Source organism: Bombina bombina, chromosome 9 (genome assembly GCF_027579735.1).
Source record: "Bombina bombina isolate aBomBom1 chromosome 9, aBomBom1.pri, whole genome shotgun sequence".
NCBI classification, from domain to species: Eukaryota; Metazoa; Chordata; class Amphibia; order Anura; family Bombinatoridae; genus Bombina; species Bombina bombina.
The window spans coordinates 101936535-101951297 of NC_069507.1; the positions used below are offsets into that span (position 1 = coordinate 101936535).

The window sequence follows — 14763 nt, forward strand, 5'->3', positions numbered from 1 at the left end:
TTGAGACGAGTGATAACGGCTTGACTGGTGATCTCTTTCAAGGGTGCAATCCTCAAATACCTGGAATAGTAGTCAATCACGACTAGGTACATTTTCCCATGCAGTTCGCACAAATCGGCAGCTATTTTCTGCCATGGGCCTGCAGGCAGCGAAGTAGAAATTAAGGACTCCCTTCTCTGAGTAGTCTGGCGTTCCCAGCAAAAGGCACAGTTTGACACATGGCTTGTAATATCAGAACTGATCCCAGGCCACCATACTGCCGTAGCTGCCCTTTCTCTGCACTTTGTAATGCCCAAGTGGCCATTATGAATCCTGCTTAACATCTCCTGCCGCATGCTAACAGGAATAACAATGCGGTCCTGGAACAGCACCAACCCATCCAGCTCCGTGAGCTGCTACCTCTCTGACTGGTAAGAACTTAAAGATATCTAGGCTGCCCGGCTCTCTGACAACCTTCTTTTATGTACTAAATAACGTCTTGAAGGTCTGTATCTAAATGTGTCTCCTTTCTTATTTGCTCTTGCTTCCTTGACAAAATGGATTTGTATGCCAGAACTGAATCCACTGTAACATATCCCAGCCTGGTGATATCACTGTCCCTTTAAGACTGCCTTCCCTGCTTCTGACAATCATGCTGGTTTGGGTAGTATTTGCATTCAACTTACCTGCCTAATTAATAATTCATACACCTGATTCCCTCAGCCTCTTTTTAAGTCTTATCAGGTCTAATGTGCATTGCATTAACTTTGAAGTTGTGTTCCTGAACAACAGAGGTCTGTGACTGTTCCTGCATGGATTTTACCAACCTATTCAAGCTACAGCCTTTCCTTTTACCTATGCTTAAAATCATCTAATCGCAAGTATCCAAATAATTCCATTTTGTTTCCTGGACACTGCTGCTTAACAAACTCTGAACCTTATTATAAATTACAAGTATGCATTTGGTTATCATCACTCTCTAATTACTACAACAGCATCTTACTCAGAACTTTATAACTATTGTCTGCTACAAGTTGTCATAGCTGAAATATCCTCCTCCATATATGTTTATATATTCAGAACTCTGCATCTATGTGTTCAGTTAAAAGCTTTCGTGTGATTCTCCATAATATGCACAAACATTAATTAATGCCTTAAACTTGCAACTTATCTATCACCTGTGCTGCTCTGCTTAATTCTGACACTCAGCTCTATTTAATATTATGTACTGAGAACCTGCAACAAACCTTAGTTTGCATCTATGAGTCAATCTTCTATCAGTTTACTCTGAAGCCTGAACATTCCACATTGCTATATTTTTCTCTCATTGAATCCTGCAGCTACTACTATTATCTAACTATAAGTCAGAGTGAAGCCAGAATATATTGTATATATATGTTGCACTCTCCATGAATTCTACAATAACTTCTAGCAACTATGAATTACAGAATGTCATCTATCCATGTACAGGATACTCTTCCCCGTGTCAGGGGGTAGGTGTCTCTGAATGCCTAGCACTGCCCCGAGGATCTGTGTCCTGAGCACATGTACACCGGAACATGACATCCACACTTTCACATCTGATTCCGTTGAAGATTCTTCAGCAGCAGCCAGAAGGAGCCTGGAAAGTGTATCTGCCACTACTATTTGTTTCCCCGGCACATGCACTGCCTGAACGTTGAACCTGAGCAGCCTCATCAGAAGTCTCTGGCATCTTAGGAGTGTTTTGTCAATATCATAGGAGTTGATTAGAGGGACTAGCGGTTTATGATCAGTTTCCAAACTAAATTTCTCTAAAACCCACTAAGTAACGCTGGAAGCTCTCACAGGCCCAAACTGCAGCCAGGCACTCTTTTTCAATTTGGGCGTATTTCAACTCAGCAGCCGTCAATGTACGGGAACAGTAGGCGATGGGCTATAGTTTGTTCTCATTCAGCTGCAGGAGGGCGGCCTCTAGCCCATAACTGCTTGCATCATCACTAACCACAGTCTTTTTAGAAGAGTCATAGAACCCTAATACTGGGGCAGACCCCAGCAAGGACTTGACCTTTACAAAAGCTTCTTCCTGTAAAGGACCCCAGACCCAGGCAACATCCTCCTTCAACAACTCTGTGATAGGGTGTAGTACTGTGGATAAATCTGGAAGGAACCTGCCCACATAATTCACAAGGCCCAATATTTTCTGTTCAATAGCAAGGATTGTATCAGCTTTATGCCCAAAGTAACATAACTAAGGTTTTCTAAAATGGCATTTCTCTTTATTTCATTTCAGCCCGGACTCTCTAATGGTCTGCAGCATACAGCTCAATCGCTGATCATGTTCTTCCAATGTAGACCCATACACTAAAATGTCATCCATGACGAATGCCATGCCCTGGTGGTCCCTTAGGAGGGAACTCATCTTTCTTTGAAAGATTTCAGGAGCAGAGGATGTCCCGAAGGGAAGTCTGGAGAAGCAAAACCGACCTACCGATGTAATGATGGTAGTCAGTTTGCGGCACTGTGGATCTAGAGGTATCTGCCAGAAGCCGCTGAAAGCATCCAGTGTAGAGAGGAACTTCGCCCCATCCAGTTTCGGAGCTATGTCTTCAAGCGTCGGCAGCACATATCTCTCTCTCTCTTCACCACCTTATTCAGCCTTTTCAAATATACGCAGAGGCGTACTTTCCCGTTTTTCTTTGCAACAGGCACAATTGGGGCAAACCAGTCAGTTGCTTCAACAACCTCTTCAATAACTCCTATATTCTTCATACGCAGAAGTTCCTTCTCCACTTGAGGCATGAGCGGAAACGTAATTCTACTTTTAAGTGATATACGGACTGGGTTAAAATTCAGTAGGCCCAATTCACCAAACATGTCTTCCAAAATCTCATTCACTCTGACAACAAGGCCCAAACCACAGGCTGCTTTCCTGCTCAATAGGTTGTTAACACACTGACCTCTAATTACATGTACCCACATGGTGAATTTCCTCTGCTTGTATTCACAGCTGGCAGGAAATTTCCCTGCACAATCGATGCGGCCACCAGGACTATGAACTTTTGTTGTAACTTTCGCCAGCTGAGGCTTTAGAGGCAGTTTTATGAATGCTGCAAGGGACATAACAGTGATGTCTGCTCCTGTGTCAATTTTGAAGGCAATCTTGGCTCCCATTACTGTAAAGGTAACCCAACAATCTTCGTCTGAACCAGACCGTTCAACAACAGAACCTACAAAGGACACTTCTTGACCCTCCTGGTCACTATCCACCTGCATCTCCTTAATGTAGTTAGTTTTACACACCACTTAAAAATGACCCATTCAGTTACACTTTCTACATCTTTTATCTTTAGTGGGGCATACAACATTCTGATCATGGGTATGGTTATACCGCATGCAGCGAGCCTGCTGCGCCCATCCGCTTCTGGGCCTGTCTGTTGCCCTTGGTCTACTGCTCACACTGTGCCTTTCACCTGCAGCTCTCCTGAACTGCTGCACTTCATCCACAATACTCCCAGACCTCATATCAGCACTTTGCTTTTTCAACATTTCACTCTGGCGGGCCATCCTAATAGCCCCACCTAATATTAATTTAGCCTCCAACTGTAGCTTCAGTGAGATCTCAGCATCTGCAATTTCTATGACTATTCTGTCTCTGATTTGCTCTTCTTTAGCAACACCAAACTCACAGAATTCAGCTAGTTCATACTGGCTGCGCACAAATGACTCCACCGATTCTCCCACACGCTGAACACATTTGTGAAAACAAGCCAACTCATGAATCACATTTCTTTTGGGAACAAAGTGAGCACTGAGTTTGTTCATAACTATTTCAAAGTCAAATTCTTCCCCTTCTTGGAAAGTAAAGGCATTGAACACTGGCTCCACATCTTTCCCCATAGAGTATAAAAGAGAATTAACTTTTACTTCACCACTCTCCTTATCCAGCTTGGAAGCAATCCTGAAGCATTGAAACTGCTGACGCCATGTGGGTCAAGCTGACACCATGTCGGCCAAGCTGCAGGCTGAGAGAAATCAAAAGGCTCTGGTGGGGTAAACTTGGACATCGTCATTACTCAGGAAACAGAAGTGCAGGCAAGTACTTCTGACACCATGCCATGAGGCGCAGGACACAGCATAGAAGGTACAAAGCTATTTTATTGCAGAGCATAGAAGTATACAGCTTGCACAACTCATCTAACTTTGTAACTGCAACATAGACAATAGCGGTCATAAGCCACGCCCCCATCCGGTGACGCCACCTCCCACTATCATCACACTGCCGCTCTATTTTTTTTTTCTGTAGTGTAGCGGTCTCACCCGCTCCCGCCCCCCTCCAGCGATGGTCCGCCCAGCCGCCTCCCTCCTAACCCTCCCACGTCACCAATGATGACCATAGCTGGCCGATGCAGACTCTCTGCATCAGTTACTGACCAGAGTAACTGGTCAGTATCGCTGCAATACCCTTAGAGGCATCGCTGCAATACCCTTAGAGTGGCTGGAAGCGATCACGATCGCTTCCAGTGGTCAATTTGAATAAGGATGTGCTAGGTACATCCAGGGTCATTAAGGGCTGTTTTTTGTAGGACGTACCTAGCACATCCTCGTTCATTAAGGGGTTAAATAACTTTCCAATTTACTTCTATTATAAGGCTTTCTTTGTTCTCTTGGTAGCCTTTGCTTAAATGTAGGGCGGTAAGGTCAGGAGCGTGCACGTGTCTACAGTTCTATATGGCAGCAGTTTTGCAAGAGCACAAGATGGCAGCACTTTTTCCTGCCAGACTTGTGCACGCTACTTGTCTAGGCATTTCTTTAGCAAATCATACCATGAAAACAAAGCAAATTTGATAATAAAAGTAAATTGGAAAATGTTTTTAAAATTGTATGTTGTCTGAATCACAAAATAAAAATTTGCAGTTTCATATCCCTTTAATACATTTTCTTTAGAAAAAAATAAATTTTAAAAGTCTCTTACTTGTCTTTAAAAGAACCCAAGTTACTTTCGGTGTCAGACCCAACTGTAAAATATATTTAACTCCAAAGGAATTAATGTTTATTAAAGCATAGTAAAAACTATGCAATACTAGAGTATTTTACAATTCTTATGTGCTGTTTAGAGGTATACACACTTATTTACAAGTGGTCCCTGATTGATTACAAGAAAGAAGAGTGAGTGCATATATTCAAGAGGATTTTAAAGGGGTATATCCACGGACTTAACTGGAGTTGCAACATATTGCAATTATTAATAGCAAAACTGCATTTTTATAAATTTATATTAAAAAAAAAAAAAAACATTAAAGGGACATTCCGGTCTAAATGTAAATGTACATAGATGAATTACATCTTTGGGGTCTATTTCAGGCTCACCAGAAACACAAGTTATGAAGCAGCGGTCTAAAGACCACTGCTCCATAACCTGTCCGCCTGCTCTGAAGCGGCGGACAGAAATCAGCCCGATCGAATATGATCGGGTTGATTGACACCCCCTGCTATAGCGGCCGATTTCACAAGAACTGCTGCTGCAATGATTGCTATAGCAGATCATGTCCGTCCGCACAATGATAAATGGACCCCTATGAATAGAAACATATTTGTAATATAAATGTATTGGCAAAAATGCTTCTAAAAGTTATCACTGTTTTAGTGTTATGATTTTTCTCTGAACGTGAAGAATAGCTAGATATTATCAGTGCACTAGCATTCTAAATACTGCAGCTGCTCAGAGAGCCAATGGGGCTTTTATCATGTCAGCACTTAACAAATTGAGACATTACAGAACATACAAGCACCTTAGGCTGGTGCACGGTGCATACTTAAATAGACTTTTAAAACAGCTATAGCTTTTATCAGAAGCATTTATTGCTAATGCATGTACTGTATATTACATAAATGCTTCTATTCAAAATTGAAATGCATCCATGAGGATTCCTTTTTTTGGCTGGAATGTCCCTTTAATATGTATCCAGATATTTTTCATTACATACTGTATATAAAAATTTTTTTTTACAATAATTATGATTTTCTTACCATTGCCTGTAGGCTTGCCTTTTTTGCAGTGACTGTCATTTAAGCATTTATATTTGTAATCAGTCTGAAAAGAGACAAAGATTCTCACTAACACACATAAGATCCAAATTTCAAGCTTTTTATATATGTTTTATTAACCCCTTGAGTGCTAACGACGGCTCTGAGCGCCTTGAGTGCTAACGACGGCACTGAGCCGTTGAAGAGTTTCCCACTCAAGGTGCGTCGCTTGCACTCTCCCACCTTGAGGGAGATCTGGGGGCTCCCACCCGCTCCTACCCCGGCGATCGGGCCTGCATAGTGACAGGCATCACCGGGGTTTCACGTTATGTGCGGTGACGTCACGCGCAATGAAGTGATGACATTGACATTACTGCGCAACTTTATTTATACTTAACAATGTTAAGTATAGGAGCAGGGGGCATGTTGCTTAGAAGCCTGTATCTCAGGCATCTAAGCAGCTACAGACCCCCAAGACCCACCGTTGGAAAGGTAATCGCCAAAACTTTCAAACCAAGTGTAAGTCTTGGGGACCTGAAAAAAAAAAAAATTTAGCACCCAGGTGGGAAAGTGCTTAGCACTCAAAGGGTTAATATGTCAACCAACAGAGATGCATATCACAAGGAATTTAATTAGAATCATACTATAAACTATAAATGTTATGCCCGCAAAATTGGTATCACATAATAAGATTTTGTAAGCAATAAAATATATATATAATATAGAAAAGTACAAAAATAACTTGGAAAAAAAATCAGGAAAAAAAAATTGCAAAAAAAACCCAACCACGAAAAAAATGTAAAAATATGAAGTAACGAAATATAAAAAATATAATGTAATGAAATGTAAAAATATGATGTAATGACAAATATTAATAAAAAAATGTGCTCACCTCAGGGCAGGCAGACTGTACTTGATTTTCAGTTGTAATCAGCTTTGTGAGAATAACAAATACAGAGGAACCCTAAGGGAAAATTCAGAAATGAATAAATAAACAAACATTAGAAAAGAATATGATTTTCATAAGCAAAATTTCTATTTCACAGATTTTTTTTTATTTATTTTTATTATATTTTCTATTATTTTTTTTTAAGTGACAAAATACTGAATAAACAATACTTTCAGTTTTTACTAATTCATTGTTATGGTTCTTAAAGGGAAACTATAAACAGTATTGGTCTTATTTTAAAGGTGATGTATTTTAAAACTTGCTTATGCATCCCCTTTATTGGGGGGGGAGGAGTTCTGGTTTTGAAATATCTTACCCACCCCCCCAAACTGTGGTATGTTTGAATGTTTTCAGCCCAAACTACTATTGTTTTGGGGAGGGTTGATTGCTTTGGTTAAAAAATGAAGTATCTTTATGGTGTCAGCCTTTGTTTAACAGTTTTATGATAAATATTTGTAGGATTTCTACAACGTAAATAATGCATAACTAATTATTTTTCCATCTGCAAACTAAACGGCACTTTAGAGAAAATGAATGCAGTTAAAATGCTAGAGCAATAGACGCTAGATAGGAGACAATTAGGAAACGTCAATACTCCTGTTTCCTTAATCTGGCACAATTTACTTAAATGTAATGCATATCTATCATGTATATTTAAAGGCACTATTTAAACATGTTAAAACATGTTTTGCATGAAAATATAGGGACATTAAACTCTAAATAATTGCTAGATATAGTGATCTAGTCAAAGCAAATAATCAAAAGAAAATAATATGCAGGTGATTTTTTTTTAAATATTAGTTGTTTAAAGGGATATTCCAGCCAAAACTGAAATCAACATGGATGCATTTCAGTTTTGAATAGAAGCATTTTTGTAATATACATGTATTAGCAAAACTGCTTCTAATAAAAGCTATATCTTTCAACTGTGTATTTACAAGCCTAAGGTGCTTGTATCATCTGGTAATTACTTAATTTCTTAATTGCTAACATGATACAAACCCCACTGGTGCTCTGAACAGCTGCAGTATTTAAAATGCTGGTGCACTGAGAATATACAGCTATTCTTCACATGCACATGCACAGAAAAATATTAACACAAAAACTTTCTATTCAATTATGAAATTCATTTTTGTGCATTTAAATTTTGACCGGAATATCCCTTTAAATATAAAAAGTGTATAGTTGTAGTATAAAGTAATGAGCGACACCATGTTGAAGTTTAATCTGTCCTAAGTTTATCTCCTCTACTAAAGTCAATTCAGGGACAGTAACAATTTAATAGAGTTTAATGTCTCTTTAAGGGTTAAAACTAAAACAAAGTGCTTGTTAGTAAATATCGTGATTGCTCACTGGCAGATAAGTAAAACATTCACTCTTCTATTAATGTACATTCATTTTTCCATAAATAACAATACACTTTCTCAGCACAGGAATATTCATTGTTCAAACAAAAAAGTTACAATTAATTAATAATTACATTAAAAATTACTTTAATATCCCTTTAATTTGGGGAAATTCTAGTAACTACCTGTGGAGGTGTGACATAATCTGCTACATCCATCACTCTATCACTGTAACGGCCAACACCTTTCGCTTTGGTCATAACAGAGGATTCAATGGAGGAATCACGAATCTGATAAGCTTTTTCATGGAGAAACACCCAACTAAAAGGAAGAGATATTCTATTTTGGTTAAGAAAAAGAGTTGCAAGTTCAAATGTTGTATAATGCCTCTGAACTAGAGTTACTAGTTAGATATAGAACCATCTTGTGGTCTTAACAATAATGTAACTTTCTGAGCTTTGGGCTAGAAAAATATATTTTATGGTCTACAGGAAATGAATCCACAATACATTAAATATGCAGTGCACATTGTAGTGTACTAGCTAAGAAATAAGTAACAATAAATATATTATTATGTGATGGACAATGATATCCAAGTTGAGTTGGACCAAATACAGAACAGAAATTACACAGTTTTATCAAGAGACAGCTTTTCAACTAGGATCACAAAGAATATTAACCAAGAAAGCAAAGTGAATAAATGTCTTGGATTTTAAAGAGCTGTAAAGTTAAGATCAAACAGACAATGGTACACGCAGATTTTTTAAAGTTTAATAGCTTTGACTAGTTACTATATATTTTACTATAGTTTTATGAATAATTTGAGTAATACATTATTTTTCTTAGGCTATTTTGTGGCACGGCTGAATAGACTAATTAAAATGAGACAAACTACTAAAGACATTTTAAATTTGAGCATCCACACTTTCGTATAAATCTGCAAATAAAATATGGGGGTGTTAAGGGATAGCATCCTTTTTACTGAAAGCTGTTGAACTCAACCATAAGATAAAAGAGATGAATATTTTGGGGTATTACATAAACTATTTAGAAAACCATCAAACAGAAAAAAGGGATAATATGACATACGTAAATAGTATACTATTTAAGTGGATACTAAACCCAATTTTTTTTTTATTTAATGATTCAGATAGTGTATGCAATTTTAAGCAACTTTCTAAATTACTCTTATTGTCAATTTTTCTTTGTTTTCTTGCTATCTTTATTTAAAAAGCAGGAATGTAAAGCTTAGGAGCCCGACCATTTTGGTTCAGAACTGGGTTATGCTTGCTTATTGGTTTGCTAAATGTAGCCACCAATAAGCAAGCACTATCCAGGGTGCTGAAGCTAAAATGGGCTTACTCCTAAGTTTTACATTACTGCTTTTTAAAGAAAGATAGCAAGAGAACGAAGACACATTTATAATAGTAGTGAATTTGACAGTTGCTTAAAATTGCATGCTCTATCTGAATCATGAAAGAAAAAATGTGGGTTTAATGATGTCCAACAGAAACACCAGACGTAAACAGCCTAAAAATAACTGATTCCAAAGAGAGAGAAAAATAAATAAAAACAAAACAAAAATCACCTCCTAAGAATGTTGAATTGCTACCAGTTATAAAATGAGATTAGGAAATTTTCAGATACTTACCAAACAAAATATGTTATGATGAGCAATTGCACGGCTCTGTTGATTATTCCAATCGTCCAGCTTTTCACAACAACAGATTTAGTTGTTTCATAAGTGAAGAAGTCAGTGACACAGCCCATCATTTTTTATGATTTTGTAATTTAGAATATATTATTCCTTCTGGTTTTCTTTCAAAGGTTTATTCCTTTTTTTTTTCCTCTTCGTTTAAGGAAAGGTGCCTTTCTAGCTCGCTCTCGTTTCACTTAGACAATTCTTTCTAGGAAGTGTTGGTGGATAATTTCTTCCCGTACAAATGTGTTTGTCTGAATTACAGCCTCTATTGATGCAGACAGTAAAAAGGTCTTTTCCCGCTGGATTCACTCTCATAAATTAGAGATGATCTATTTCACAGTTCTACTTACTTGGTATCAGGACAACTGTAATGGACTAGTTCCTGTCTATCAGCAACCTATTTTTTTCCTTTAAGTTTCATTAAAGCCCTAGTTTACCATCACTCTGTACCCCTCCCTTTCTTTGTGTTACCACTGGCTGACACTGTGTTTGTAACTTGTTTTCTCTGCTTCTGGACCTTCTTTGCTGTTCTCCACGTGTAACCCATCTGATCTATAAATGATGCTTACTCACTTATCTTAATGATGCAACATACTTTGATCTGAAATTCCCAATGGACTTAACGTTAAAATGTTTCCGTTTACAAAACTCAATTGCTGTTGATTAATCCAGAGATAACATAATATTGAGAGACAGAAGAGACACTGTTATGCTGCAAATCGACTGCCAAGTGTCAAGAGAAAGTACCACAAATATTGCAATAGACAGCTCAGCTAAACCAAGATACAATTGTGGTGGGGACATTGGTTTTTGAATTTGTATAATAGAGTATCTCTCCCTATAGGCAGACATGTAATACTTGTGTACACTGATAAGAATGAGATAATGTAATTCTTTCTTGAGATAATTTGTCACTAAGGTGTATGTTGTTTTAGCTTAAGTAGCCTTGCTACGAATCCAAAAGTCAATCTTACTGTATAAAGATAATTGCTGCATAATTATAGAAATTAAACTAACAAATAATTAATTATGCTTATGAAACAGCAACAATTCATATGTTAATATCTATCTAGCGAAAGTGCTAAATAGCGCTCCCAGAATTAGGGGGATTTCCCTTACCAGGCATAAATAAATGGAACCTTGATGATCAAACACTCACTGGCATGTATAGAGAGCATGTAAACATTTTGGAGGTGTTTTTGAGCATTATATTGCAATGCATGCATTTTCACTTAAAGGGACATGAAACAAAACACTTTTGTTTCATGATTCAGACAGAACATTCAATTTTAAATAACTTTCCAATTTACTTCCATTTCCTAATTTGCTTTTTTCTCTTGGTATCCTTTGTTAAAAAGCAGACCTAGATAGACTCAAGAGATGAAATATATTACTGGGAGCTAGCTGGTGATTGGTGGCTGCACATATGCAGTACTGTGCAAAAGTCTTAGGCCACTACTAAATTTGTTGTGTTTAAAATATTTTATTTATAAACAACAATGGGTACACAGCTAAACAAATTGAATGTTGAGCACCACACAGGGCGAGATGAAGAATACATTGATCATACAGATAAACCATCTATATGCTTAAAGGGTCAGTATACACTCATTTTCAAATAACTGCATGTAATAGACACTACTATAAAGAAAAATCCAGTATAAAACTGTTTAAAAACTTACAGAAAAAATAGAAAAAACAGAGTAAGGGTAGCGCTGATGCAGCTTAGAGGCTAATCATGTGAAATAGTTTGTACAGGTGTTGTAAAAATGCTCTGTAGACTCAGAGCAAATAAATTTGTATAGTGTTGAAAGAAGATATGTAAAGCACTAAATAATGAAAGAACCGGATTAAAATAAGTGTAATTATATTGGAAATAAAATTATCCTCTATATGAGACTATATATAAACGTACACCAAGTCTAACATAGCAATAAAGATTTTAATTACAAATAAAATCAAATACATGTGATAAAAGGTGCCGGCACCAATTGCGGGATTAAAAATACATAATGTAGTCAATTATAGTCTAAAATAGAAACATATAAGACTTGATATTATATAAGAGACTATAAAATATACGGCTAGATTTAGAGTTTTGTCGGTAACGACCCGCGTAGCTAACGCTGGCTTTTTTCTGGCCGCACCATAAAAATAACTCTGGTATTTAGAGTCCACATAAAGGCTGCGTTAGGCTCCAAAAAAGGAGCGTAGAGCATATTTAACGCAGCTTCAACTCTCGATACCAGAGTTGCTTACGGACGCGGCCAGCCTCAAAAACGTGCTCGTGCACGATTCCCCCATAGGAAACAATGGGGCTGTTTGAGCTGAAAAAAAACCTAACACCTGCAAAAAAGCCGCGTTCAGCTCCTACTGCAGCCCCATTGTTTGCTATGGGGAAACACTTCCTACGTCTGCACCTAACACCCTAACATGTACCCCGAGTCTAAACACCCCTAACCTTACACATATTAACCCCTAATCTGCCGCCCCCGCTATCGCTGACCCCTGCATATTATTTTTTACCCCTAATCTGCCGCTCCGTAAACCGCCGCTACTTACATTATCCTTATGTACCCCTAATCTGCTGCCCCTAACACCGCCGACCCCTATATTATATTTATTAACCCCTAATCTGCCCCCCTCAACGTCGCCTCCACCTGCCTACACTTATTAACCCCTAATCTGCCGACCGGACCGCACCGCTATTATAATAAAGTTATTAACCCCTAATCCGCCTCACTAACCCTATAATAAATAGTATTAACCCCTAATCTGCCCTCCCTAACATCGCCGACACCTAACTTCAATTATTAACCCCTAATCTGCCGACCGGAGCTCACCGCTATTCTAATAAATGTATTAACCCCTAAAGCTAAGTCTAACCCTAACACTAACACCCCCCTAACTTAAATATAATTTAAATCTAACGAAATTAATTAACTCTTAATAAATAAATTATTCCTATTTAAAGCTAAATACTTACCTGTAAAATAAATCCTAATATAGCTACAATATAAATTATAATGTTATTATAGCTATTTTAGGATTAATATTTATTTTACAGGTAACTTTGTATTTATTTTAACCAGGTACAATAGCTATTAAATAGTTAAGAACTATTTAATAGCTAAAATAGTTAAAATAATTACAAAATTACCTGTAAAATAAATCCTAACCTAAGTTACAATTAAACCTAACACTATACTATCATTAAATTAATTAAATAAAATACCTACAATTACCTACAATTAAACCTAACACTACACTATCAATACATTAATTAAATACAATACCTACAAATAACTATAATGAAATAAACTAACTAAAGTACAAAAAATAAAAAAGAACTAAGTTACAAAAAATAAAAAATATTTACAAACATAAGAAAAATATTACAACAATTTTAAACTAATTACACCTACTCTAAGCCCCCTAATAAAATAACAAAGACCCCCAAAATAAAAAAATGCCCTACCCTATTCTAAATTACTAAAGTTCAAAGCTCTTTTACCTTACCAGCCCTGAACAGGGCCCTTTGCGGGGCATGCCCCAAGAAATTCAGCTCTTTTGCCTGTAAAAAAAAACATACAATACCCCCCCCAACATTACAACCCACCACCCACATACCCCTAATCTAACCCAAACCCCCCTTAAATAAACCTAACACTAAGCCCCTGAAGATCATCCTACCTTGTCTTCACCTCACCGGGTATCACCGATCGGTCCTGGCTCCAAAATCTTCATCCAACCCAAGCGGGGGCTGGCGATCCATCATCCGGTGGCTGAAGAGGTCCAGAAGAGGCTCCAAAGTCTTCATCCTATCCGGGAAGAAGAGTAGATCCGGACCGGCAACCATCATCTTCCAAGCGGCATCTTCTATCTTCATCCGATGAGGACCGGCTCCATCCTGAAGACCTCCACCGCGGACCCATCTTCATCCGGCGACGTCCAACTGAAGAATGACGGTTCCTTTAAGGGACGTCATCCAAGATGGCGTCCCTCGAATTACAATTGGCTGATAGGATTCTATCAGCCAATCGGAATTAAGGTAGGAATATTCTGATTGGAATCAGCCAATCAGAATCAAGATCGGAACAGCCAATAGAATGCGAGCTCAATCTGATTGGCTGATTGGATCAGCCAATCGGATTGAACTTGATTCTGATTGGCTGATTCCATCAGCCAATCAGAATATTCCTACCTTAATTCCGATTGGCTGATAGAATCCTATCAGCCAATCGGAATTCGAGGGACGCCATCTTGGATGACGTCCCTTAAAGGAACCGTCGTTCTTCAGTTGGACATCGCTGGATGAAGATGGGTCCGCGGTGGAGGTCTTCAGGATGGAGCCGGTCCTCATCGGATGAAGATAGAAGATGCCGCTTGGAAGATGATGGTTGCCGGTCCGGATCTACTCTTCTTCCCGGATAGGATGAAGACTTTGGAGCCTTTTCTGGACCTCTTCAGCCACCGTATGATGGATCGCCAGCCCCCGCTTGGGTTGGATGAAGATTTTGGAGCCAGGACCGATCGGTGATACCCGGTGAGGTGAAGACAAGGTAGGATGATCTTCAGGGGCTTAGTGTTAGGTTTATTTAAGGGGGGTTTGGGTTAGATTAGGGGTATGTGGGTGGTGGGTTGTAATGTTGGGGGGGGGTATTGCATGTTTTTTTTTACAGGCAAAAGAGCTGAACTTTTTGGGGCATGCCCCGCAAAGGGCCCTGTTCAGGGCTGGTAAGGTAAAAGAGCTTTGAACTTTAGTAATTTAGAAAATTTAG

The 14763-nt window shown here is 38.2% G+C and overlaps 1 protein-coding gene across 1 annotated transcript in view; it reads right to left on the reverse strand.

Moving 5' to 3' along the window:
- Nucleotides 1-10065, reverse strand: part of P2RX3 (purinergic receptor P2X 3) — a 136763-nt gene extending 126698 nt beyond the window's left edge. The window contains exons 1-4 of the mRNA XM_053691680.1: nt 9932-10065; nt 8466-8601; nt 6878-6949; nt 5989-6052 (exon numbers count right to left, since the gene is read on the reverse strand). Coding sequence (XP_053547655.1) covers nt 5989-6052; nt 6878-6949; nt 8466-8601; nt 9932-10053 — 394 coding nt within the window. The 5' untranslated portion in view covers nt 10054-10065. The remainder of the gene's footprint in view (nt 1-5988; nt 6053-6877; nt 6950-8465; nt 8602-9931) is intronic.
- Between the last annotated feature and the right edge of the window lie 4698 nt (nt 10066-14763).